Source organism: Cygnus atratus, chromosome Z (genome assembly GCF_013377495.2).
Source record: "Cygnus atratus isolate AKBS03 ecotype Queensland, Australia chromosome Z, CAtr_DNAZoo_HiC_assembly, whole genome shotgun sequence".
Taxonomy (NCBI): Eukaryota; Metazoa; Chordata; class Aves; order Anseriformes; family Anatidae; genus Cygnus; species Cygnus atratus.
In genome coordinates this window covers 10,015,153-10,040,716 of record NC_066396.1, presented here as the reverse complement: position 1 = coordinate 10,040,716, position 25,564 = coordinate 10,015,153, and the positions used below count along the sequence as shown (strand labels likewise).

The 25,564-nt window shown below is 56.2% G+C and overlaps 2 protein-coding genes across 2 annotated transcripts; both read left to right on the top strand.

Moving 5' to 3' along the window:
- Positions 1 to 537: 537 nt before the first annotated feature.
- On the top strand, positions 538 to 14,658 carry PIGO (phosphatidylinositol glycan anchor biosynthesis class O). The gene is made up of 11 exons (XM_035563885.2): positions 538 to 586; positions 1,114 to 1,607; positions 2,979 to 3,122; positions 4,317 to 4,440; positions 5,450 to 5,609; positions 6,085 to 6,258; positions 7,190 to 8,762; positions 9,244 to 9,447; positions 9,758 to 9,960; positions 10,720 to 10,790; positions 11,369 to 14,658. The coding sequence occupies exons 2-11, from the start codon at positions 1,115 to 1,117 to the stop codon at positions 11,487 to 11,489; spliced, it is 3,267 nt and encodes a 1,088-aa protein (XP_035419778.1). The 5' UTR covers positions 538 to 586; position 1,114; the 3' UTR covers positions 11,490 to 14,658.
- Positions 14,659 to 15,732: 1,074 nt separating this feature from the next.
- On the top strand, positions 15,733 to 24,814 carry FANCG (FA complementation group G). The gene is made up of 14 exons (XM_035563806.2): positions 15,733 to 15,872; positions 15,958 to 16,045; positions 17,158 to 17,289; positions 17,919 to 18,112; positions 19,026 to 19,179; positions 20,136 to 20,266; positions 20,735 to 20,881; positions 21,657 to 21,817; positions 22,063 to 22,129; positions 22,588 to 22,928; positions 23,073 to 23,128; positions 23,660 to 23,797; positions 24,177 to 24,309; positions 24,538 to 24,814. Exons 1-14 carry the CDS (start codon positions 15,786 to 15,788, stop codon positions 24,653 to 24,655), a joined length of 1,947 nt encoding a protein of 648 aa, XP_035419699.1. The 5' UTR covers positions 15,733 to 15,785; the 3' UTR covers positions 24,656 to 24,814.
- The last annotated feature ends 750 nt before the right edge of the window (positions 24,815 to 25,564 follow it).

Here is a 25,564-nt window from a genome sequence, read left to right as displayed (position 1 = left end):
CGGGGGCCGGGATAATCTGCAAGAGGATTGCTCTGTGGGGCCGTGGGCTGCCTGTCCCTGTGGCTGGACTTGCGTGCAGCCTCGCACCAGGCTGGGTTTCACCTCACACGTGGTGGCTCGAGCTGTCGCTGCCATCCCAAGGGGACGGGGACTGGGGTGCACTGGGTACTGGTGCAACTGGTGTCAGCACCCAGCGAGGGCTCGTGGCGCTTTCGGAGGGGAAGGGGAGCAGCACAGGAGTGTGTCGGGGACCCGAGCCGTGCATGCTGCGGAGGACAAACCTCCCAGGAGCCCTGCGACCCCAAGGGACTGCTTCGGGGCTGAGGGTCAGGCGGCGGGGATTTTCCCCTAGCCCCGCCGGTGGCGCTGAATTAACTAACGAAGCCCCCGCTCTGGCTGAGCTTGAGGGAGGGCCTCGGCTCCCTAAAAAAAAAAAAAAAAAAAAAAAAAAAAGAGGTTTTTTGGAGGACTCCGCTCTGGGGAACGGCTCCCGGCCGCCGGGGGCCGCTGTCGCCTCCTCCTCGCCTCGCCTCGCCGCCGCTGGGCGCTTCCGAGGGCGGCGGAGGCCGGGCCGCGGAGGCCGCAGGTGAGCGAGGCCGGGGGGCGCCGGGGGCGGGGGGGGCGCCGGGGGTGGGGGGGGTGGGGGGGCTCCGGGGCGGTGAGGAGGGTGGGGAAGGGACCGGAGCGGTGGGGGAGGGTCGTGGGGGGATTTTGGGGAGAGGTTGGGGGGCGGCGGGGTGGCTTGAGGGGGGAGTGGGGGCACGGGGAAGGGGCGCTGGGGGGCGAGAGGTGGCAGGGGAGCGGTGTTTGGTGGTAGGGGTGTGGGGGTGTCAGGGGGGTTTGGGGGTGCAGAGAGGGTTTGGGGGAGCGGGGAAGGGGGCAGGGGGGTAGGCAGCAGGCTGGGAGAGTCAGGGGGTGGCGGAGGGGAGTTGGGGTACCGGGGGGTGGCTGGGGGTGGCAGGGGGTGGTGGCAGCACAAGGGGCATTGCCCCGGGTTCGTGCAGGGGAGGTTTGTAGGGACAGTAGGGTGCAAGGGGTGGGTGCTGGCGGGGTGGCTGTCACCTGGCCCCGGCAGAGCCGTAGGGGACTGAGTTTACCCGTTCTTCCCCGCAGGATGCAGCGGTGGCCAGTGCTGCTCTTCCTGGCCTGGGTCTGCTTTCTCTTTTTTGCTGGTATCGGGCTCTTTATGAGCGGTTTCCTGCTCACCCGGATCGAGCTCGCCAACAGCAGTTCCTGCTCAGACCCGCTTGTGCCACCGCCGTGGGACAAGCAGAGCCTCCCGCCAGGCTCCTGCTGGGTGCCCCGGCGCTTTCCCAAGGCCGTGCTGGTCATCATCGATGCCCTGCGTTTCGAGTTCGCCAGGTTTAACCCAGCCAAGGTCAGCCCGCTGCCCTACGAGAACAAGCTGAGTTTCCTGCACCACCTGGCCAGCTCCCAGCCCCGCCATGCCCGCCTCTACCGCTTCCGAGCTGATCCCCCCACCGCCACCATGCAGCGCATCAAGGGGCTCACCACCGGCTCGCTGCCCACGTTCATCGACGTGGGCAGCAACTTTGCCACCTACGCCATCCAGGAGGACAACCTGCTGGCACAGCTGGGGCAGAACGGTACGTGTGGTGTCCAGCCGGGAGGGGGAACACGGAAAACGATGGTCAGGACCTTTATTCTTCTCTCTCCTTGGTGAGGGAGCTGTTTACCACACCTCTACCCATCAGCTAATTTTTTCACCCTTGCCCAGATGTCACTTGTCTCGGCCAGAGCTGTCATGCAGGCTGGATTTCTCTGGCATGAACTGAGAGTAGGAAGCAGATGGGAACATGGCTGGGATTTCTACAAAGATTGTGAGAAAGCCCGTGAAGGTGGCTGTAGAGGCAGTGACTGTCACAAGGTCACCACCAGGAGTGGCTGTGAGAAGCCAAGGGCATTGCCAGAGGGTTGTGTTTGCAGTCGGGTGATAGGTCTGATAGGGGCAGAGCTGGGGACAGGTATGTCGTGGGGCGTCACACAGGGTGCCTGCGGCTGTCACCGCGTTTTCTTTGTAGTTTGGTGCTGCCTGGGTGTGCTGTAAAGAGCTTGTTAGGGTGGGATGATGGAGTGGAGAGAGAGAACTGGGCCTGGTTAGCCTGGAAAAGGAAGACTGAGGAGAGACCTCATCAATGTGTTTAAATATCTGAGGGGAGGATGTTGAGAGGATGGAGCCTGTCTCTTTTCAGTTGTGCCCAGCGACAGCATGAGGGGCAACGGGCACAAACTGAAGCACAGGAGGTTCCGTTTGAATATGAGAGGGCATTCCTTTACTGTGAGGGTGACCGAGCACTTGAACAGGTTGCCCAGAGAGGTTGTGGAGTCTCCTTCTCTGGAGATATTCTAAAAAACGCGCCTGGATGCCATCCTGCACAGTGTGCTCTGGGTGATCCTGCTCGGCAGGGGGTTGGACTGGGTGATCTTCAGAGGTCCCTTCCAACCTCAGCCATTCTGTGATTGTGTCACCCAGAGATTTCCTTCTAGGGCTCAGTGCAGCATGGATGTTAGTCATGCCTGTGCCTGGGGTGAGGCAGCAGTGCTGGTCTGTCAGCTTCCCTGTGCATGAGAAAGGTGGGCACGTGCAGTAAATCATCAGAGGCCAAAAATGCCGGTAGACCCTGTGCAGGGTTATGGTTCCTGCTCCCATGCTGGAGAGGCTCTGTGAAAAAATCAAGGGGTGGCTGGTGGCAGACAGGACGGGGATGGGCAGAGTGAGGGCGATGGAAAGTTGCCGTGCTTTTGCCTTCTCTTTTCTGCATACGAAGCCCCATCACTCTCAAGTTTCAGGTCTGAGCCCAGAATTTTAATTTTAGGTCACTTTTGAGTGTGGGTTGGAGAGGAGCCAGTGCTCCAGAGCCTGACCTGGATCTGCCCGGGCTCTTTTCACTAACGTGGGTAATGGCATGACTCAGGTGTGCTCCCTGCTCCCATTAATTCCTTTCTTTCTGCCTCAGGAAGAAGAGTGGTCTTCATGGGTGATGACACTTGGGAAGGACTCTTCCCAAAGAAGTTTTTCCGCTCTTATTTCTTCCCTTCTTTCAACGTGAAGGATCTTCACACTGTGGACAATGGGATCCTGCAGCATCTCTATCCAACTGGTAAGCATCTCTTCCCCCGGGGCTTGGTAACCCTTTATCTTATGCAGGGGTCCTGCTGCAAGTTTGGGGTAGGACTGTGGAATTTTATTCTATTCCAGAGTGGTGCTGGGCAGTCTCACCCATTATTGTCTGCTGCCTAGGGATTACAGTGCTCTTGCTGGATTTCCACAGATAAACCAGCTTTCAGGGCCTGTAACTGCTTCTCTAAATACTTTTCCTTTGTCTGGGAAAGAGCAGAGATTGGTAGGACTGGGGTACAGTTTAAAGCTATCCTAGAAGTACACTGGCAGGATGGAGCAGGAGGACCAGCTCTCTTCTCACATGTAATTTTGGTACATGGCTACCTGAGCAGTGCCCTAGGACATACCCAGTAGTGCAGCTATGCAGTGGGAGGCTGGGGCACAGCGCTGCGCTCAGCAGAATTTCAGTGTTGATATCACAGTCTTGGGGAGAAAGTGAAGTGTGAGACTGATCTGTGAATTTTGTGAGATTTCAGACTCCTCTTTGAGCACGTGGGACTAGGGGAAATATTCCTTGCTCTATCTGTGCATATATCTAGGTACATCAAAGTTGCAGCGTTCTTTTACGGGGAAGGTGGGGAATTTGCCCCAGCAGTGGGTGCTGCCTTGTAGGAGAGATGCAGTTTGTCACTGAGCTGCAAGCTTGTTGGTTTTCATGTGTGAAGACCCCAGAGCAGAGGAGAGGGGCTGGGGTGACTTTATACCTAGGGACAGCAGTGGTGTGGCAGGCCCATGTCCCAGGTGGGACGCAGCAAGGCATGTTGAGTCTGACCTGAAATACCTCCAGGGAAGGACTGTGTTTCTGCATTCTCCTTTTCCTGAGCCTCCCCTTGGTTTAGCTCAGTTTATGTCAGTTTGAGTTAAGGGTATTTCAAGATGACTTGGGTGACATTGGGCCATTCCTCTCCTGAGGGGTGTTGAATGAAAAATATGGATATTGGGGCACTTGCCAGGTGTTGGGCTCCCCACAGCATGGCATCAAGGTGCAGAGGTCAAGAGTGTGCCTCTGTTAAAACTTTAACCGATCTGCTTGAAAGATGGGAGTGAAGATGGCAGGAGGGGAAGAATCAGCAGTTTTGAGAGGTAGCCAGACAGCCCTGGCAAAGGGATCCGGGAGGAGAACACATTCCCAAATCCTTGGCTGTTATGTGACAAGGCTTCTCTTTTTCTGCAGTGGACAGTGGTGAGTGGGACTTGCTGATTGCTCACTTCCTCGGTGTGGACCACTGCGGGCACAAACACGGACCTGACCATCCTGAAATGGCTAAGAAGCTCACCCAGATGAATGAGATGCTCAGGTGATTACAGCAGTGGTGGGGATTGCCAGCTGGCTCCTGCTTTCAGCCACTTTGGTGAGATCTTCCCAAGGCGTTTATGGATGGAGAGGCCAAGAGGGAGCGTTTACTGTGCCTGTTACCACAGAAAATGTCTGTGACCGCCAGCAGCAGCTAAAACCCCAGCTGTGGGACAGTCTCAGTTGTGTAGACATACATTTGTGAGGGAATGGCAAAGAACAAGGTTTGGTTTTGAAGCCGAGGTTGTCTTCAGATCTTGGAGCCTCGGTTCTCAACCAAACCATCAGGTGGTGGTGCACGTGGAGTACAGCTGAGCCTCACTTCCTGCATGTCTAAAATAGAGATTGTCACACTGAAGCTTGGCTAATATTTGAAAAGCGTTTGGAGAACCCTGGCTAGGGAATGCTGCATTTACTGTGCAGGCTTGTGAGTTGTGCCTTTGTGTCAGAGGGCAGAATGGAATCCAGAAGTTCTGATCACACAGCGCAAAATGCTGTGGTTTTTGGCTCAGGATTGATTTCATTTTTGCTGCTGGAAGGAGGGAGTAACCTGCTTTTCTGCATGTGAGAATGCAGCATACATCGTGTCATACTTCTTGCATCCTTCAGGGACAAATCCCCTCTTTCTTCCTTAAAAGTAGGAGATTGCTCACGCAATGTGACAACAATAGACAACTCCCAAATAGGATCAGCCTGAAATTTGTTCCTACTGGGAATGTTCCTTCTGAATCGTACTTTTTCAGAGGTCCCTTAAGGCCTTAAGGAACCAGGCACTGTTCACAGGTCTTTTAGGCAACATTGGCCCACTCTGTCTCAGGGCTCTGAGTTTTCAGTTCATTTTTGAAGCATCCATTACCCTCGTCCCTGGTTTAGTTGTTAGGGCTTTGTGTCAGCACTTAGTTTTGCTCAGGTCCTTTTGTGGGCTTCACCTCTGTTGTGCAGGCAGGCTCTGTGGGGACATGTTGTCTCCCACCTGTGCTTCTAAAGGTTGACCTTCCGTATCGTGGTGCCAGGTCCTTGGTGGAACATCTGGGGAATGACACCCTTCTTCTGGTGGCTGGGGACCATGGCATGACAGAGACTGGAGACCACGGTGGTGACAGCGAGAAGGAAGTGAATGCAGCACTGTTTGTGTACAGCAAAACACCCCTGTTTGGCACTGACCCTCCTGAGGTGAGAAGCAGCTGATCCATAGCTGCCACTGCCTGAGGTGGCATCCAGGGGGAAAACTGCATCGTGGGGTACAGAGGGTAACAGTACAGAGGGTTACAGCTCGATCAGGGTTGTTTGGATTGAGAGGGCTGGGGAGTCTGTCACCTTCCTGAGCAAGTGGAAATGTGGAGCCAGTGTTTGGGACCCAGTCACAGACCCTCAGAGGGATTCAGGCCCCTCCAGCTGTGAGGAGCGTTTGAGTGAGGCCTGATGAGCTGTCAGATAGACAGAACCAGACCATAGGACCTGCAGGCATCCTCCCTCATCTATTCTCAGCAGGGCTGAGCTTCCCATGCTTTAACCCCTCCTGTCTTCCACAGCCTCTTCTCTCGGCAGGGATGCCTTCCCCTCTCCCAGGGATGCATCCCCTCTCCCAGGTGAAAGTCCACGTTGCTGTGTCCTTGCCAAAAGTCTCATTCCTCCCCTGTCTCTCCAGGAGCCCGAGGCCGTTCCCCAGGTGAACCTGGTGCCCACCGTGGCCCTGCTGCTGGGGGTGCCCATCCCCTACAGTAACATCGGGGAGGTGATGGCTGAGGTGTTCTCCGGGGACGGCGATGCTGTGTCTGCAGCCTTGCAGCAGCTCTCCGTCTATCACGTCAATGCCAAGCAGGTACAGGCACAGCCTTCTGAGCTGTTTTTCTCTTGCATGGTGACAGCAGGGAGAGACTTGCTGATAGCCCTGGGGTAGTAACGGGGGTTAGTTGTGCAGTCCCGGCTCCTGGACACGTGGGGAATTTGCTGCACACAGCTTCTTGTGTGGGAGCTGCCCTCAGCCTGCTGGAGAAGATATGATTGCTGATGGGAAGGCAGAAGTGTTCGGTGTCTGCAGTGTGTTTGCAGAGGAGCAGGGTGCTTTGTCATTTAAAGATGACAATGTAATTTACTGTCCGTTAGTCACTGAGAATATTCATCATTGTCTGCGAGGAGTTAGCCTCATCCAGTACTGTCTATTTAAATATTTGCACTTAGTTGTCTGAGGAGGTTTCTGGCTTGATCACGTTGGTTTTTAAGAAGCGTTGGCTTACCAGGGAGGTCGTGCAAGCCTGGGGGAGAGCTAGTGCGAACGTTTGCCATTTGTGGGCAGGGGCAGGCTGATTCTGCCTGCACTCTGGGGTGACTGGAGGCCATGTGAATGTGTTTTTGGGATTGAGCTGATCTACACTGCTGAGCAGCTTGATGCTTGCACAGGTGCCCTGCCCTGCTAATGCCCTCTTAAGGCTTTTCTTAAAACTTTGGGATTACAGCTGGCTCTGTTCCTGTGGTCTTGAAGTAAGAGGCAGAAGGAGCTCTCCTTAGCCTGTGGTACAATGCATTAATGTACCTGTACTCAAAAAGAGAGAACAGTTTGTTCTGATCCACTACAAGCTATTTAAATTTGATGTTTATCCTCAGGAGAAAAAAAAAAAAAAAGGAAGGTGAAAGTGTGAAAGTCGACATTGGGCTCAGAATAATTCCATTCTGAAGGGGTTGTGTGAGGAAGGTGATGGTGAATCCCTTTCCCAGTGCTGCTTTCTGACCCTGTGTGCTCTCTCCTGCTACAGGTGGATCGCTTCCTGCGCTCCTACTCGCTCGTGGCTCAGGACCTGCCAGCAGAGCAGCTCCAGCGCCTACAGGAGCTCTTCTCCAGCGCCGTGGAGGAGCACACTCAGCTCTTGGCCCAGGCGCAGGGGGCGACGCTGACACCTCCAGAGATGGAGTCCAGGCTCAGAAGCCTCATCAGTCGCTTCCAGCTCTATCTGCGGGAGGCACGGGCTTTGTGCACCCAGTCCTGGGCCCGCTTCCATCCCCTGCGTATGGTGGGGGGCTGTGCCCTCATTGCTGCTTCCTGCTTGCTCTGCTACGTGGCCTCAGAGCTGGCCGCAGTGTCAGACTCTTTCTATCGCAGCTGCCTCCTTTACCCATTGCTTTGGGGCCTGGTGGTGGCTGTTCTGCTAGGTCTCGCCTGCACGTTCACCCAGGAGGGGCTGGATCTCCTCCTGCTGTCGTCTTGTGCAGCCGCAGCTTCTCAGCTGGGCTTTTTCTGGCACTGGTGGGGCCGACATCCCAAACGAGCCCGTTTGGTGGGCAGCCAGCCACCCTTGGCCAGCATTGGCCCGAGGCAGAGGCTGCGAGCGTGGCTGGTACTGGCCTTCCCCATGGGCATTCTCCTTTTCCGCTGTGGAGCTATGTTTTCCGATAGCTTTGTGGTGGCTGAGGCCCGGGTGGCCCCATTCCTGCTGGCCTCACTGGTGACGTTGCTGGTGGGGAAGCTCCACTGGGACGGTCGCCTCACTGTGCCAGAAGGCCCCAAGCAGCAGCTCCTTGGCTTTTCCTCTTACCGGAAAGAGAGCTGGTACCTGCTGTGCCTCGTGGCCGTGCTTCTGGTCTGCGTGCGCCTCTCCGGTTTCTTCCACCAGTGCCGTGAAGAAATCCCTCAGTGCCGGCCCTCTGTTTTCCTTGCGCCTCTTGCCAGCCTGAGAAACACGCGGGCCAAGAACCTCTTCTACCTCCTGTGCGTGGCCTTGCTGGCCGGGATGGTGTATGCAGTGCGGAGCTGGCTGCGACACTACGGCAACCTGAACAGCTCGGACCCCCTCGTGCTCTTTGTGCGCTGGGGTTTCCCGCTGGTGGTCCTCTGCATTGCCTGCTACTGGGCCGTTGCCTCCAGCGTCGAGGACTCTCTCGGCAAGCTGCAGGAGCTGGTGCAGGTGGCAGTCGTCGCCTTTCCCTGGGCCGTCTACGGGTTGACGTCCGTGGGGTTGCTGCTCCTGCTGTGCCATCCCATGACGGTGTTTGCAAAGGACACGCGGGAGTCGGCAGGATCCATCGTCACTCCCTACCAGGGTGTTCCCAGCTCCGAAGTCAACTTCCTCCACGTCATACCTCAGATCTACAGGAGGATGCAGGAGTCTCAGAAGAATCACCTGGAGCGGGGCGGCTGCAGGGCCACGGTCGCAGCGTATGGGCTAGGCAGCGTGTACTCGGCGGCCCTAGTCATAGCACTCACCCTGCTGGGCTTCCTCTTGATGCTCCTGCACAGCGAGCGGCTGAGTCTCGCCTTCCTGCTCCTCTTCCTGGAGGCCTTTGTGCTGCTGCATATCCACGCGCGTGCCAGAAGCCTCGCAGGAGACACTGGTGAGTTGGGGCTCGGTGGAGTGTCCTTTGGATGTGCACCCTGAGCCTCATCTGCAGCAGCTTTGTCCTGATTCCAGTGGGAGAGGTGGGGCCCTGTCTCCACTCCTGGGGAATGGCAGTGCACTGATCCGCCTTGGAGGATCCTCCTGGTTTCTTTTAGACTGCTTAAATCCTGTATTAGAAGAGAAGTGGGAGGCAATGTGGGAGAAGGAGGCAATCCTACCCCCATCCCTTCTCACCAGAGTGTGAGCAGCCACCAAGCCCATTGCCACTGACAGAGTCCAGGAGCAGGGTGGGCAGCAGGGGGAATGCCTGGCCACTCACTGTGTCCTGTGCTAGCAGTCTGACTAGTTTCTGTGTCTCAGAAGAGTGTGTGGGAAGGGAAGCTGGAAGAAAACCTAGTAGGCTTCTTTGGATCGTCTTGTTCCTTGATGCTGATCTCTCTCCGCCCCCCCAACCTCTCTTCTCCTCTCTCTCTCAGAGTCTTTTTCAGTGCCCTGGTTTGCAGTCATCTCCTGGCTCCTTGCTGCTTCCCAGTTCTTCTATTCCACGGGCCACCAGCCCATCTTCCCAGCCATCCACTGGAATGCAGCCTTCGTGGGCTTCCACCTCGACCACAGCACGAACCTCCTTCCTGCTGTCCTGGTGGGCGCCAACACGTTTGCCTCCCATATCCTCTTCGCAGGTAAATCAATTTCTTCCTGGGCCGTTGAGCCTGAGCAGGCATGGCTCACTGCTTTGCCTTGTCTGGAGGCCTGCAGGCTGAGCGCGAGGTGATGAAGGCTCCGGCACCAGCTGAACAGCAGCATCCTCACTGTCCCCTTCTGGGGCCACAGAGCTGCCTGTGGCCTGCAGCCTCCATGCAGTTGTGCCTGACCAGCAAGCTGAAGCTGGGGTATATGCATCCTGCACGTCCAGGGCGTGACGGCAGAGCCTAGACTGCTCCTCATCTCCTGGGCTCCTGGTAACTTCATGTGCCTTTGTCCTTGAGGTAGTTGGCTGCCCTCTGCTCCTGCTTTGGCCCTTTGTGTGTGAGATGCCCAGCTCACAGAAGAAGAAACCCAAGAAGGAGCCCCAGGAGGAGCTGCAAGAGGTGGAGGAGCACATGATGGAGATGAGGCTGCGGGAATCCCCGGAGAAGTTCTCTGCTGCTTTGCTGCAGCTGGGGCTGAAATACCTCTTTGTCCTCGGGACACAGGTATGGGCTGAGGCGGGGTGGCTGTCCGAGAGGAAAACAAGTGTGCTGTGAGAACCATGGGGCACCCTGACATGAGAAGGGGCTCAGCCAGGGCAGAGACAGACCCAGGGGTGATACACCTGGTTGCAGGTGGAAGAGGAGATGCACAGTTCCTCTTCTTAACCATGCAGTTTGCCTTTTGCTTTGGGAAGGGCTCCAACATGGAAGCAGAAGTGCGGATTAGGCTGCTTTTCATTTCCATCTGCCCAGAGTAGGAACATCTGTTCAGAAACTGCAGGGTTGTAGTCCTGCTCCCCCTCATCCTGATCATGCATCTCTATTTGCACCAGCTCTGGTTTTCATCTGTTTTCGTGTTGTGGTGATGTAGGGAGCTCAGCATCAGAAATCTAATCCCAGCAAAGAAGTGAGTGGCTTTCTGGGGTTTAGCCTTTCAAATCGCTCTCCTGTGTGGTCAGACCAGGGACAGTGCAAGGGAAAGGGCAGGCCCTTGCAGCAGGACAGCAGGAATGTCCCTCTCACCTCCCTGGTGCTGTCCCAGACCAGCCCTTTCCTCAGAGGGCCTGTGTGCACCATGAGCTTTTTGTGTTTCCTGGCTTGAGGACACAAAGGAAGGGAATCCTTTGGGTTGCTTATTTCTGATGTGTGCCATACCAGCCCATCAGGTGTGCACGGTCTAGTACCACCTTCAGATGTGAATGTACTGCCCAGGAGGTCTCTCCAGAGTCACTTGTAACTTGTTTTTCCTGGTCTCCCCCACAGCTTCTGGCCTGTGTTTGTGCAGCTATGATCCTCAGGAGGCACCTCATGGTCTGGAAGGTCTTTGCCCCAAAGTAAGTCCCAGGAGTTGCTCCGATGCTGGGTGAGGGCTCATATCTCTGACATCTTGGCTAGAGTTCACAGCCAGTAATGCTGGAAGTGACCATGTGATTCATCTTTCATGACTTTTTACCTAGTAGGGGCTGTAGGAGTGTCCCTGACTAATTCTTGTTTCAAGTTCAGAAGGTGGATTCAAGCTAGAGCATTAAAGTTTCTCCTTATGTTGATTTCCAAGGACACTCAGAGCCCACCTGGAAGCTAGGAATATTCGTGTCAGGGAGGCAAAGGCAGAGGTACCAGAGCACAAATGAGATGCAGACCTTTGGGATAGCAGGCATTTGGTGTGTCCTCGGCCTCTGAGGATTTTCATATCCCACTTGGGTGTCTTCCTGAACAGCATGTAAACTAGTCAGGAGCCAGAGGCATGCTTTACTTCTAGGTTGCAGGCAGCATGCACTGCTGGGGAGTGAGTGTAATTCAGGTTTTAGGATCTGTGATGCTAGCAGCTTCTCACTGTCAGGGAAAACTGTTCGCTGGGGGTGAGCAAAGCATGCTGGCTGTGATATCCTTACCGTGTCTGTTGTGCCTGCAGGTTCCTCTTTGAGTCGCTGGGCTTCGTGGTGAGCAGCATCTGCCTGCTGCTGGGGATCTCCCTGGTGATGCGTGTGGACTGTGCCGTCAGCACCTGGTTCAGCCAGCTTCAGCTCAGGTAGCGGTGGAGATGTGGGGATCCTGACCTGCTCATCGGCCGAGGCTGTGGTCACCTCCCTGCTTCCCTGGGGCCGGGAGGGATACACCAGCCGCCAGCAACGAGTGCCTGCCGACAGCAGTCGGGGATTATTATCTCCAGCTCCCTGCCTCAGCGACGCACAAAAGGACCGGTGCCAGCTGTTCCCCGCTCGCCGCGATGCTCTGCGGGGAGCATGTTTCTCAGCGGTTGAGGCTGGAGCTCTTGCTGGGAGTTTGTTAGCAGCAGGAGGAAGCCGAGAAGCAAGAGTCCTGAAGTGCTCCTCTGGGGAAACACCGACAGGAGGTCTTGCTGCTACTTTCCTGACAATTGTCCCCACTGTGCAGCTGGTAGGCTGCAGGGGCCGGCAAGGTGCCTGGAAACGTCACCTTGCCTGAGCAGAGACATTGACTTACTGGAAGGGGATTGCTGAGGAGGGGAGGGAAGGGGAAGGGAGGAAAGGGAAGGCTACAACCCTGCCCTCTTGCTGGGTCCTGCAGCCACCGCTTCTCTCCATATGCTCAGTTTTCACGCTGGAATCAAAGTGCACGTGATTACACACGCAGATGGTTCCTGGGGTCTCAGTGGCAGCTGCTCCACTGTCAAGCCAGTTTGTTGGTCTGTAGTGAGGCTCGTCCCGCCCTGTACTCCTATTTTCCTAGTCTTCCTCAACACTACTAAGGGCAGTGGGGAGCAGGCTTGGGTGTCTTGTACAGCCAGCAGCAGGCTTAGCTTGTTGGGAAGGTGGTAGCAGGGAGAACTGTGTCCACGACTGAGAGGCTCCACTGGTGGTCTTGGCCTGGCAGTGGCCACACAGACTGGGCTGTAGCAGCCAGGGCTCCCCATCTCCTCCTGAGCACATGCCACAGGATTCCAGCAGTTTATTGGGAATGGTTGAGTTGCATCCGGATGTAGAGACAGACTCTATACTGGGCCTTGTCAGGAGTAAGGGGGAATCTGAAGAAGCTGTCCTAACTGCAGGAGCAGCCTTGGTGCGTGCTGGGAACAGCTGCTTGAAAGCCCTGAGCGTGTGACAACTCCTCTGCAAGGTGGCCTAACCCGCTGGTGTCTGCATACATGCTGGGGGATGTTTATGTCACCCTGATGGGATCCCACGCACTGCAGAGGATGGCGCCTGTGATCCAATAGTTGGTGCTTATCTCCCTCTTAACCTTGCTTTTCTGCATGGGGCTTTGTGCTGCAAGCGAGCTATCTCCTACCTGCTCTTGACTGCTTGCAATCAGGAGACGTATTTTTGTGTGGGCAGGGGTGGGAGATAGTGACCATGGTGCCTGGCTGCATTCCAGCTAAATTCCCCCTGCACTGCTGATCTGAGCTGGGATTTCTTACTGCCCTGAACCACTGTGTGGCTTTACTTGGTGCTATGAAACCTTTCATCTCTTTCTCCTCTGGAAAGAGCTGGGGACTGCTTGCCTGGGTTTCAAGCTTTGGTTTTTGTTCCGGTCCCCGTTGGGTTTTTAACTCATGCATCGTAACTGCCCCTGCTTGAGTTCCTCGCTGCAGACTGCCTGTGTAACTCCCGGGCTCTTCTCCTCTGCCCTGGAGAGTCTTAGGGAAAGTGTCTAGCCGCTTCACTGATCATTTGAGTTCTTGCTAACAGCCCCAAGTGCCCAGCAGCTGTAGAAAATATCCCTTGAGGACAGGTTTAGTTATATTTTGCCTGAGCAGGGTGGTTGATGCTTGCTCACGTGTTAGGGTGCAATTCGAGAGAGGCTTATACTGCTCTGATTTTGGCTTCTGTAGCCTGGCCGCCTCCTCACCTGCCTGTGCTCTTCCACTTCAGCCTTGCATCTCCCCTGCCCTGTGAGTCTGTCCTGCTTAATTTCACCTGACAAAACCAGGGACTGTGTTGTAGCTGGCACAACTGCCCTGGCTGCCTCACTGCGACCTGGTTGCATGCACAGCGGTGCTGGTACAAGTACAGGGGCAGCAGCCTGCAGCTGGGAACTGTGGGGATAGGAAGGGGGCAACCCACAATTAGATGGGCTTTAGCAGTTTCATCCTTGAAATAGTTTTTTGGCTGTGTACGGTGACTCCTTAGTGGCCAAAGGGTTCTCAGGTACCACAGGGGTCATGCTGAGGGTTGAGTGTGCATTTGTGTGGAGAGAAGGGAAGGGATGGAGGTAGCAGCTCCCCAGTGAATTTTCATTTAACATGAGGTTAAGGTGTTGCTAACCCCCAAGGCTGGGGCCCCCATAGGTCTCATAACCTCATAAACTGGTCAGGAGCTTGCTGCCCAAATGTCTGTGTGCTGGCAGAAGTCCTTATGGTCACTAAGGCTGTTACACTGGCCTGTGACACCCCTGCTGCTGCCACCCAAGCCACTGGCCTTTGTTCTCTCCCGCCTTTGGGACTAGGTCCTCTTTCAACAGCTGCCGTCATGCCGCCAAGCCTTCCTGTGCCTGTTGTTCATGGTCAGAGCGCTAAGCATCCTCTCCTCAGCTCCCCATCTCCCAAAGATGTGGCCTCTCTGCGGTCCTGCCAGGGCTGGAGGCTTGCAGCCCAGGGAGGCCGCGGCATGGCAGAGGGAACTGAGCTGCAGCTCCCTAAAAACACGCACACATGTCTCAGACGGCGTTGAGTCCCCACTGCAGAATATAAGTTCTGACTTTTAAAGACAAAATTAGGGCTTTTTTAGCCATTACCCGTTTTAATAGATTTGAGCCTGTGACAAAAGCTGAAGCTCCATCGGGGCGCTTCAGACAAATCATTCTGCCTACTCATGCCGCAGTCTCCTCTCCAGAAATACCGTAACCTCATTCCCCGAGTCCTCTCAAAGAGGTCTAAGGATGCACTTCGGCTCACTTCAGCTGGGTTTGCTACTTGTGGTAGTGAAACTGCAAGTACATTGTTGTCACTGTGGCGATGCTGAGGGCAGAGGACTGCCACTCGTGCTGGCTGTTCTGCCAAGGGAGACTGGCTACTACACCAAAGAATTTAGAGTCAAGAAAAGTTTTCCAAGGGCTGGAGATCCTCTTTCTTTCACTGACATGTTTAGTCTTTACAAGCCTTTCCCGATGGCCCTCAAGCTGATTGTTTGGCTGCTGTTCTTCTGAGTACGTTCAGGATGGCAGAGTTAACGTTTGTCCAAGGCTTGATGACCTCGGAATGACAACATGCTGCTGGTGGTGGAACAGACGTGGCTGTGCTTGCTTATTTAAAACCCCAAAAAGTGTACGGTTGAAGGTACCTGCCAAAGTCCAAGCCAGGGAAACCTGGTGGGCTGGGGGAGAAGGCTTTGCCCTGTATCCTCCCCTTCAGGTTGTCACCAGAGCTGGCTGGTTCTCCCCTGGAGCTGAAACACACTGGTGGGAGCTGCGCAGTCCTGCCCCTTCCCTTCCTCCTGGCCACCACCTCCCCAATTCGGAGCACTCTTTGTGGGATGTCCTGTGGGGATGGATGTCCTTGGGGGTAGGTGGAGAAGAGGGCAGCATTAGAGCAGGCCAGGACTCCATCACGGCACCTGGTCTCTTCTTGGTGGCACAACTTGGAGGCAAACCAGTGCTGGCTGGATGCTCCTGAGCTCTGTTTTTTGGGGTGGAAGTGTACAAAGCTGTGTGGGGCAGCCCTGGGAGCAGTTATTCCATGTTTTATTTCTGGTCTGTGTGTCCCTTGGCAAAGTGTGCCATCCTTAGGGGAGAAGTTTCCACCCTACGCCCCTCGAAGCCACTCATTTTGCTCTGTGTTGTGCCCTGCTTGGCAGTGGCTCCCTGTCTGTCTGTGCAGGAGGGGAGCTCTACCACCATACTTCCTCATCCCTCTTTGGTGGGCCAGACCCAACAGGCAGCGGGGTGAATTTTTGTGTCCAGCTTGTGCTAAGTGGAAAACCAGCGGCTGAAGCCCTCCGCCACAGTGGGGAAAGCGGCTGTGGGGGGGCTCCCCATGCCCTGATGCTTGCAGCATGGGGGCTGTGCTTTGGGGACATCGTGGCTTGGGACGTCTCCCTTCCCTGCAGTCAGTTCCCGTGCCCCTTTCCCCACCCCATCCCCGTCTCTGTCCCTCAGCGCCCGGGGCTTTTGCCCCACAGGAGGCACCACAGCGCATGGAGCCAGGAAGGCGAAGCTCGCCAGCTGCGAGTTTTGGACCTCGCCAGCCGCCATCCCCCCTTCACCGCGCACCCCCAGTCGTTGCCCTGGCAACGGCGGCTTCCCGCCTGCCCCGACGACCAATGGGACGGCGGGGCGGGAGGGCGGCGGCCAATCAGAGGAGGGCGAGAAGGCGGACGCCATGATGCGGAGGCTGTGAGGCGGCGGCGGCGGCCATGAAGCGGCGGCGGGGGGCGGCCCCGGAGCCCGGCTGCCTCCGCGCCTGGGCGGCCGAGAGCGAGGCCCTGGCAGGGCGATGGCGGGTGCGGAGCCTCCCTCCCCGCTCCCCCGGGGCTGTTCCCGGGCCGGCTGCGGTGCGAGGGCAGCGGGTGAGTGCGTCCCTTGCAGGCAGCGCGGTGCGCCGGGCCCCGAGGTGCCGAGGCGGCGGCGAGGCAGCAGCGAGGAGCCTTCGGGGAGCTGCTGCTGCGGATGAGGGGTGAGTGGAGGCCCGGCCCTCGGCTTCATGTTGGCTGCGGGCACGAATTGTGTGGGGTGGAAGCGCCGGACCGCAGGGCTGCAAAAGCACAATCATTAAGGTTGGAAAAGGCCTCCAAGATCATCTGGTCCAGCCATCCCCCTACCCCCACTGTCACCCGCTAAGCCCTGTCCCTAAGCACCACGTTCAACCTTTCCTTGAACACCCCCAGGGACGGTGACGCCACCACCTCCCTGGGCAGCCCGTCCCAGTGCCTGACCGCTCTCTCTGAGAAGAAATGTCTCCTCATTGCCAACCTGAACCTCCCCGGCACTACTCGAGGCCATTCCCTCTGGTCCTATCGCTATTTAGTTGTGAGAAGAGGCCAACCCCAGCTCCCCACACCTTCCTCTCAGGTTGCTTTAGAGAGCCATAAGCCCTGCCCTGAGCCTCCTCTTCTCCAGACTAAACACCCCCAGTGCTCTCAGCCACTCATAGGACTTGTGCTCCAGACTTCACCGGCTTCATAGCCCTCCTCTAGACATGCTCCAGGGCCTCAATGCCCTGGGTGATGCAGGTAGGCTTTGGGGTGCCTGGAAAAGGTGAGCAAGCCTTTCTCTGTGAAGCTGCAGGACTGGGCTGCTTGTCCTCATGTTGCGCTGAGGAGCTGTAACTGGGCCAGGGAGGAATCCTGAGCAGAGAGAGAGATGCTCTAAGGAACAGTTACAGAGCATAGCAGAGGCTGGGTTGTCCTGTGGCGACGCCTGGGAAGACACAGCACAGGAAACCTTTGCAAGGGGATAGATCTGTGCTGGAAGAGGGTAGGCTGCTGGTGTCCTCTTGGAAGTGCTGGAGGGTCTCTGGCCTGGAGGACTGCAACGCTTGGCTAGCAGAGAAATGGATGGCTATATCAGTATTGGTACCTGGAGAGGTGGGTGACATCTGCTGTCACTACAGGAAGTGCAGTCCCCAAGCTCTAAAATCTCATGACAATAACATCAACAAAAAAATCTTGACAGGAAAATTCTGTTGTCACAGAGCAGGATGATAATACATCAGCATGGATGGCTGTAGGGTTTCTTCAAGCCACATCCAAGCAACTCAATTTCTTGTCGGACTGGCTTTGATTACAGGGCTGCCAGCTGCCCTCCCCACCTTGCCTCTGGAGCTCACCGTCCTGTACAACTCCCTGCTCTTTGTTATGGGGACATCTGACCGTGTTGTCGAAGGAGAAGCAGAAGGAATACGCCAGGGGCTCCTCAGGGGTAAGGAGAACAATCTCTGTGCTTTGGTGATGTCCCGCAACTGGCCGGAGGAGGGGGAACTGTGAGCGAGGAAGGCTGTGTCTGCCAGGAATGGAGGAGGTGGAGCTGCTTGTGGCTGTGGGTGATGCACAGTTGCGTGGCCGTCAGCCTGCTGTGGAAGGGCAGAAAGCTTTCAGGGAAATGAGAGTTTTCAAGGCATAAGGTGCCAAGTCTCTAGCAAAGTTGTAGTGTCAGTAGAAAATAAGTGGCTTTGTTAACTATGCTGTGCTGGGTTCAAAGAAAACTTGCTGAAAAAGGCTGCAAGTCGGAGAGGGATCTGCAGTGTTGGCACATGCTTGCTCCTGGGCAAATGTCCTCAGGAGGACTTAACGAAACACAGGTGTCTCCTGTGTGTGCGGTCATTAACTGCACTGTCCGAGAGCTTGGGTCCTGCACTGCTTCTGTAGCCTGGGCAAACCCGTAACCCCCTCCCATCTCTTATTGCGAGGAGTCTTTGCTTGCTTCGTCCTTTCTTGTCCCTCTTGGGACGACGTCTGTTACACAGCGCTGACCTGTTGCCTTATGGCTGTTTTGTTTCTTGTTTTTCTGTGTTTAGCTTGCTTTTGATTTTTGGCTTCTCTCTCTTCCAGTTCTGGAGGCTTGTGGAAGCTCCGGGCAGGACCTCAGCACAGAGGAGCTGTGGCAGAAGGTGCTGCAGGAGGTAACTGATGAGGAACTGCGGGCCCCCTTGCACCGACTGGGGGCCCTGCAGGCAGCATGGTGGCTGGCCACCAGCCGCCTGCAAAGTGTCACCGGCCTCTTCCAGCTCCTGAGCAGCGCTGAGGTAACTGTGCATGTGTGGGTGCTGCTCCAGTGTATCACCCCTACACCTCTGGAGCGTGCATTAGTCATCTTCTCTTAGCCTCGGGGGATCCTTAAGCTGGCTGCCCCCCATTATCCTGCTGGTGCTTTGCACCTGTGGGTGAGCATGAGCCAGCTCCCTGCCTCTCAGAGGGATGGTGCCTGACCTGTTTCCTGCTGCCAGCAGCCCCGTTTAGCCTGGTGGATGAGAAGCGCTCGTATTTAGCCTTCTTGCTGTCACTGTGAGTTTCCACCTAATCACAGTGTGTGCCCTACCTATATCTGTGCAGACCCAAATAAATACCTGTCAGTTTGCTCAAGAATGCGGAGCTGACATAAATATTGTGTTTGTCATAAATCCCACTCTGCAAAATGTTTCCATAGCGTTTGGAGATCTGAGTGCTTCCCGGTCAGCGTGAGTAATCCTCTGCCTGCCATCCACACAGCCCCACTGCATTCATGGGTCCTGGAATAGCTCCCACGTGCTGCGGCCCTAGGCCTTGGGGTGCCGAGCTGGGTGGCTGGGGCAGGCTGGAAGGGGGCTGCAGGTGGACGTGCAGCCTCTGCAGGGAGCAAAACTGTGGATGGTGGGACAGAGAGGAACCTTTTCTGCTGATTAGGGGGGGCAGGTTATGTGAGGGGTCCCTGTCTTTTCAAATGCCCTCAGGCGGCACCCAGATCTGCCTTGCTGGGCCTCCCTCAAGCTGCACCTCGCTCTGAGGTGGTGGGGTGCTGACTGGGGTCAGGAGTCACACCGAGGAGGTGGTAGGACCTTGCTCCCCAGCACAGAGAGCGCTGTGAAGGGTTTGGTGGGAGTTCTGTTCCCCTGTGCCCTGGGATCGTTATCTCCCACTCCCTCTCAGCGTTCCCTGCTCTCTCTCTCTGTGTGCTCACAGGAGTCAGGGAGAGCTCCCTGCGGCAGAGGGGAGAACGAGCTCCTTGCTCTCCTCAAGGCATGGAGAGTGCCGGCCGAGGGGGCCTCCACGTCCCTTGTACAGAGCGCTGAGAACTTGAAGGAGACCCTGTGCACTGCAGCAGCCTTCCTGCAAGGTTTGTGGGGACATTCCCGTCCCTGCCACTCCTTCCCCTGGTCTCTTGTCCCAGGGCCCCTTCTCCCTGCTGTTGTCCCCGTTGCTCTTCCCAAGCAAACCAGCCCTTGGGCGTTTCAGGGCTCTTCTGTAGGAAAAGGGCCTGGGCTGAGCCTTTGGGTCTCAGTTTTGCCATTTGGTGTCCGAAGAGCTTCTCTGCTTTTTCTTCCAGCTAAGCCTCTGTGCTGTCACTGGGTGTTCTCTGCACGTCTGTGGCTTTATGTTGGTATCCGGGCCCTGCAGTGATCTTGTAGAAAGTGGAAGCCTGGCAGAAGGCTTCTGAGGATTGTCCTTTTTTGTCTGTCTTCTGGTGCCTGCCTGTTCGCAAACACATTGTTCCTGCTGGATTACAGTGCTGTGGGAGCCACGCAAAGCTGCTGTGCAGCCTTGTAGCCTGGTATTGCAGCAAGTGATTGATCTCATCTGACCGCTGTGTTCTGTCCTGGCGGAGCTTTTTGCTCACTCGCTGTCCTGCCAACAGCTGCAGGGCCGCCAGCGCTGCCTTGCTGTGTTCGATCTGACACAGGGCCTTCGTGCACGTAGGGAGAGCAGGAGATGCTGCCCACAGAGCTCTCAAAAGTCTCTAGGGAGGTAGTGGTGCTTCCAGCAGGGAGGTGACAGATCTGAAGGTGTCATAGGCAGGCATCTTGGTATCTGGGCTTGGAAACTGCTATTATTTCTACTGGATGCTTCCACAGTGTGTGTTGTTTTTCTGTCAAACAAAAGATCCCTGTGGCAGCAGGAGGGAAAGGGCACACTGGGGTGCAGTGTGGCCTGAGCCATGGGCCTGGTCCCTTTGTGGGGGGCTGTGGGATCCCCGCAGAAGGGGTAAAGGTGAGGGGGATCTACACGTGCTTGGTCAGGGGCAAGGCTGGGTGGGAAGGGGAGCTGCAGAGCTGAGGTGTCGGTCTGTCCTAGGGCTACAGGAGCTGGAGGCCGGGAACCACCCTGCTGCCCTCTCCCTTCTCCAGAAGGCTGCAGGAGGATTCTGCTCCAAGAGGGTCCTGGCTCAGATTTACACCTGCCTCGGCTGCTGCGCTCAGCAAATGGTAATGGCCAAACCTCTGCCCTGCTGACAGGAGAGGGGAAACAGCAGAGAGCTGCACGGGGAGGCTCGGGCTGTCTGCACTGCCTCTGTGTGGTCCTAGGCTGCTGCAAGAAGACGAGGTGTGGAGCAGAAGTTACCCTCGTGGCCCCATTCTCCTTGGGCAGCTGCGAAACCCAGGCAGGGTTTTTGTCTGAGCATAAAGGATCGATGTAAAGAGAGAAGCTCAAAAATCAGTTCCAGGGAGGGAGGGAGGCTAAAGTGCTGCAGCCTAGTGATACGAGTGTGCTGCTTTGTAGCAGTGGGGTGAGTTCTGCGAGGCAGCCTGGCAGTGCAGAGGGGCTGGGAGTCGCTGGGATATCCTGTACGAGCCTGCTGCCCTCGCTTAGGGGGATCGCTGGAGTAGCAGAGCGGAATGGTGAAGGTATCAACAAGATGTCCTTGAAACTTGCATCTCTTCCCGTCTACCTAGGGCAAGCCTCAGACAGCCCTTCAGCACCTGAAGCGGGCCCTCCAGGTGGATTTCCAGTGCCTTCCTGCCCTGTCCCACGTGGCAGCCGTGTACCAGGAGCTGGGGGAGACGGATGCGGAGCTGCAGGCCCTGGGTCTGCTCTATGAGGTTTGTCTGCTTCCCGTTCTGCTGCTGCAGGCTAGTTTTTCACCCAGCAGAGCCTGCAGAGCTTCAAGTAGGTTTCTGCCTTCTAGGGGGCTGGTTTACTCTGCTGTTTTTTCAGCAGTGGGCCCGAAGGAGCCCACTTGGTCAGGAATCCCTGCTTGGCACCTGGCTATGGGATGTAGCAAGACCTCTGAGTCTCAGTTCATGTTCTCAGCGGCTTGGGAGAAGAGGCTGTGCTCTAGTGTCAGAGCGTATCAGTCTTTTAATAAAGGAGCTAGTAAAGAGGCCTTCACAAGGCAGATTGTGACTGTGAGGGAGTGTTCATTAGCCCTAGCAGCCTTGGTCTGTCTGGGAGGAGCAGGTCACAGCAGGAAACACTGAGTTGGCTCTTCAGACATTTGAAATGCGTAACAGACGAACACAGCTGCAGAGAGCGAGCTCTCATTACCGATGGCCCAAAACCTGGTCTAACCAGGTCTGTGGCTGTGATGGGAGGTGCTGTTCCAGGCAGCTCAGAGCACCTTTAGCCCAAAATCTGAGGCGCAGCATCCTCTGGGTGGTCTTGCACATCTCCTGATGCTGTGTCTTTGTGATTCTGATTTGCTCTTCCTTTTTACTGGAAATAGCTGTGCTGTAGTGAGTAAGAGCAGTGTGGTTGTGCTTATGGGGCCCTTCTGCTTGTCTGGGTGCATCTGCAGATGCCAAAAAACAAGTGATTGCAGCTGCTTAGGACTTGAGTGGGGTTGTGCTAACCATATTTTCTGTTCCTGTTTCACAGGCTTTGGAAAAATACCCTCCATCAGCTGCTTCCTCTAGTCCATATTTTCTAATCCGAACAGAGCTGCTTGTCCACACACCAGTCCTCGCTTCTCTCCTTCGCCGTCGCCAGCCCTCTGAAGTGAAGTACCTGCTGGCACAGCGGTGTCTTCAGGAGGGGAGGTAACAGCTGCCTCTGGACTGCTTGCAACACGCTGCTTGTTTGGGATCTGCGGTCTTTCTCCGTGCTTCTGGAAATGGCCCAGTTCAGTGCTGCTGTTATAGGTCTGCTGAAGTCGTGGGGCTTGTAGCCAGAGCGAGTACAGTGCGGGGAGCACCTGCAGGCTGGTGATTCAGGTTCAGCCTGGCCGTTGGCACTTCTTGGGCTCACCTTGCTCCTTCCACCATGTGTCCTGTCCCTGTTGCAGGGTGGCTGAAGCGGTGGAACATTACGTGGATTTTCTGGCCGTGCTTCAGGAGGGGCTGCAGCAACAGGCAGGTATCTCGGTGAAGAGTTCCCTTGGGAACTTGGTACACGAGGTTCAGATCCCCATCCTAAGGCCTGGGCCTGGACTTCGTACTCGGACTCCAGGCTTCAGTGTCTAGTTTGAGATGTGAAGGAGATGAGCAGGGGGTGTGCACCTGTGGCATGTCTGCCTTTGGATTCACACCAGTGACCACTTGCCACTGCTGTCTGGAGAAACAGCTTCCCTTTAAACTGTGGGGAGCAGCTGTTGGCCTGGTTTTGGATGGCCTTCCCTTTAGGAGCAGGGATTTGCCTTCTTGGATGTTGCTGCTTCACAGCTTCTGCCTCCCCCACAGGCTCCAATATCTGTGGGAGTGGGTCTGAGCTTTGCTGGGCAGCAGCTCTGGGTTCCCAGTAAGCGCAGGGTCTTTCTGCTTGGTAGGATGCTCTGCAGCTCTGTCTGAGCACTGCCATCTCTTCTCCCCAGGTTCCCCTGGATGGTGGCTCAGCTCTGCCCAGGATCCCTGAGGCGTTCCTGGAAGCAGCATCCGCCTTGGAGCAGGACGGGAGGCACCGGGATGCCATAACGTTGTGCGAGGAGGTTATCAGCAGGACAACTGACCTGATCCCACGGGCGTTGTTACTAGTTGAGGAGGGGCTGGAGCAGCCAGAGAGCCCCTCACCAGGCACAGGGCTGGCCGGGCGACTCCTGTCCCAGAAGAGGGAGAGTCTGCACTGCCTCACATGGAGAGCAGCTGCCTACCTGCACCAGGGCTGGGCGTGGGTCAAGCTGGGCGAGAACAAGGAGGCCATAACGCAGTTCAGCAGGTGATGAAGTCCCCCTGGAACCCAGCAGGCAGCAATGGCTGGTGTGGGCAGAGCGCAGATCGGTGCGGGGGCTGATGTGACAGCTTGCAGCTGAATTCCCAGCCGGGGCATGGCACTGAAGTTCATCTGTCCTCCCACCTGCAGGTGCCTCAGTGAGCTCTTGCGGTTCCCCCTTTGTGGGCCTGGCGCCGAACTGACAGGTGAGGCTGCCCGCAGCTGTGTGCTCGGCAGTGGTGGGTAAAGGAGCGGGGCTGTGGTCCCACTGCCACCTCTGGCAGGAGACACTTGGCCCGGTGTGGTGAGCTCCGTGCCACGCTGGGCCTCTGAAGGGACGGGTTAGGGTTTGCCCTCAGCTCTGCCTCCTTCCTTGTTAGGTGACATTAAGTGGTTGTCACCTGGAAAGCTTCTCAATATGGGATTCCAGGGGACAGATTTGCACCAGATTTTGCAAATAAGCAGCCAAAGGCCCGGCTGCTGCCTGCCGAGGTTGCTGTTGAGCTGTAGGCATGTAACGTACTGAGCTCTCAGTGTTTTTTGCTCGTTCCCTCTGCTGCCTCCTTGCCTCTCCCAGCCTGGCAGCCTGAAGCTGAGCTCTGCCATGGGATATTCTTGGAGCTGGCAGACAAACAGCCCAAGTAGACGTGTGGCCTGTTTTACCACTACCCTGGGATGTGGGGGCAGTGTTTGGAGGGTGCTGTCTGCAGGTGCATGCATTCTTCTTTCCGTGACAGGGAATCTCCTGGCAGAAGTGGAGGTTCTCCAGAAGATCAGGTTGCTTTCCCTCATTGGGCGAGGTACGCAGTTCCTGGAGCTGGGGAAGCACAAGGAGGCCTTGCTGGATTTCCAGTACGGCTTGCAGGTCTCGCCAGGTGAGAGGCTTTTTTTGGGGAGGCACAAGCATGTGCTGCATGCAGGGGTGACCCATGGGCACCCGGACCAGCCCCTTCTGCTCAGTGCTCCAGCGGTGCTGAAAAACCGTAGGGATGTGAGCTTTAGCGGGGTCTGCCGCGTGTGCTGCTCCCAGCCCTGACCGAGGTTCCCTCCCAGAGCCTCGCACTGGGGCTGCAGCCCTGCTTGCAGAGAAAACCCCAGCCCAAGCAGAGGAGTGGCAGGCTGTACTGCAGGGCTGACATCATCTGCCTTGGCTTCTGTCCTGGCTGCCAGCCCGGGGGCTGATTGGAGCCTGTGATGCAGCTGGGAAAGTCCTCCCCCATTACACCACCTCTCCTCCTCGGACGTGTCTTGCAGGTGACCCAGCTGCTGCCTCTTATCTGGTGCAAGCCCTGTGGAAGCTGAACCGAAAGCAGGAGGCTGCTGCTCACTGGCAGAAGCACTTGGAGAGGCCCACGGGGGAAGATGGGCAGCAGGAAGGGCAGGGAAGGTGTGTTGTGGGGCATTCGGGATGTCAAACAGCTGCAGATGAGAGCTCCAGCAGTGCACCCTGTGCTTTAAACTGGGGGCGGTTTATCTCAGCGTGCCTGCTGGCCTTCAGCTGCAGCTTGAATGTGTCAGGGGAGCTCCCCCCTTGTCTTCTTCAGGAGGGGTGAACTTAGTAGTAGGAACAGGGGAATACCACAGACCTTGTTGCTGCAACACCCTTCTTTTTCAGGCCCTTCCCCTTGTACCTGGTTTCATGTGTGAAGCAGGCAGCCTTCCCACAGAGGGAATCTCTTGCTAGAAGCATACAGGATTACCTCAGGACCACGAGCCAGGATCCCTTTAGCTAACCCAGCCAGTGTCCTCATCACAAGCCCTGGAGCCTCCCTGCACCAGGATGACATTGGGACTCCTCCAGGACTCAAAACTGCTCTTGGGTGAAGCTGGATTTCCCAAAAGACGGAAACAGAACACATTCCCTTTTCTAATAAAAGCCTCAGATCTGTTCAATTTATGTAAGTCTTTTTTTTTTTTTCCTGTGCCCTCTTTCCTCCAGCAATTCAGAGCGAACGTTTGCAATGAAGATCATGGCCTTGCTGCCGCCGTGGGCTATGCCCCGGGAGATCGGGGTGGAGATACCCTTGTTCCTTTGAAGCTGGCATCAGCTTGTCACCATCACTCCCTGCTCCAGGGACGTTTTGGGCTCGGGAAGGTTCCCTACCCATGCTGTCCCAGTGTTGGGTGAGCTTTGTCTCCCACAAGCCTAAAGAAAGGGTTGAAAACAACTCTTTGGTGTCCAACACGACGAGGCCCTGATTGTATCGCCTCACTAACTAGGTCGGTGCTGATGAGGCAAGAATTTGGCCTTGACCCACATAGGCTGCAGGGTGAAACTGCGCTCCTGGAAGAGGTTAAATTCAGCGGGGTCCCACTCTGCGCGCAGAGAGGGGAGTCCAGTGGCGGACAGGCCCTCTGGTTGCTCTTCTTCACTCCCCCCTTACTTCAGCCCAAACAAGGGAGGGCAGGCAGGAATTAAGCACAAGAGCACAGGTAATTAATTTATTTATTAATTTATTCATAAGCACCTGCAGGAAAACAAGGGAGTGGCTGGCTGGGAGCAAGCGTCAGCAGTGCCTGGTGTTCTCTGACGTAACTGGAGGGAGCTCACCATCCACAGAGCCCCCCAAAAAAGAAAAAACCTTAAAACAGGGGAAACTCCCCAAAGCTTGCCCTGGGGCCACGCGAAGGGCTGCGGCCGG

What these genes read in the sequence shown, in the direction of transcription:
- PIGO (XM_035563885.2), top strand. Translation starts at nt 1,115, where the DNA reads ATGCAGCGGTGGCCAGTGCTGCTCTTCCTGGCCTGGGTCTGCTTTCTC. An exon ending in CAGATGAATGAGATGCTCAG is followed by an intron (nt 4,441 to 5,449) that starts GTGATTACAGCA and finishes TCGTGGTGCCAG; the next exon opens with GTCCTTGGTGGAACATCTGG. An exon ending in TGGAAGGTCTTTGCCCCAAA is followed by an intron (nt 10,791 to 11,368) that starts GTAAGTCCCAGG and finishes TTGTGCCTGCAG; the next exon opens with GTTCCTCTTTGAGTCGCTGG.
- FANCG (XM_035563806.2), top strand. Translation starts at nt 15,786, where the DNA reads ATGAAGCGGCGGCGGGGGGCGGCCCCGGAGCCCGGCTGCCTCCGCGCC. An exon ending in CGGCTTGCAGGTCTCGCCAG is followed by an intron (nt 23,798 to 24,176) that starts GTGAGAGGCTTT and finishes CGTGTCTTGCAG; the next exon opens with GTGACCCAGCTGCTGCCTCT. An exon ending in CAGCAGGAAGGGCAGGGAAG is followed by an intron (nt 24,310 to 24,537) that starts GTGTGTTGTGGG and finishes CTTCTTTTTCAG; the next exon opens with GCCCTTCCCCTTGTACCTGG.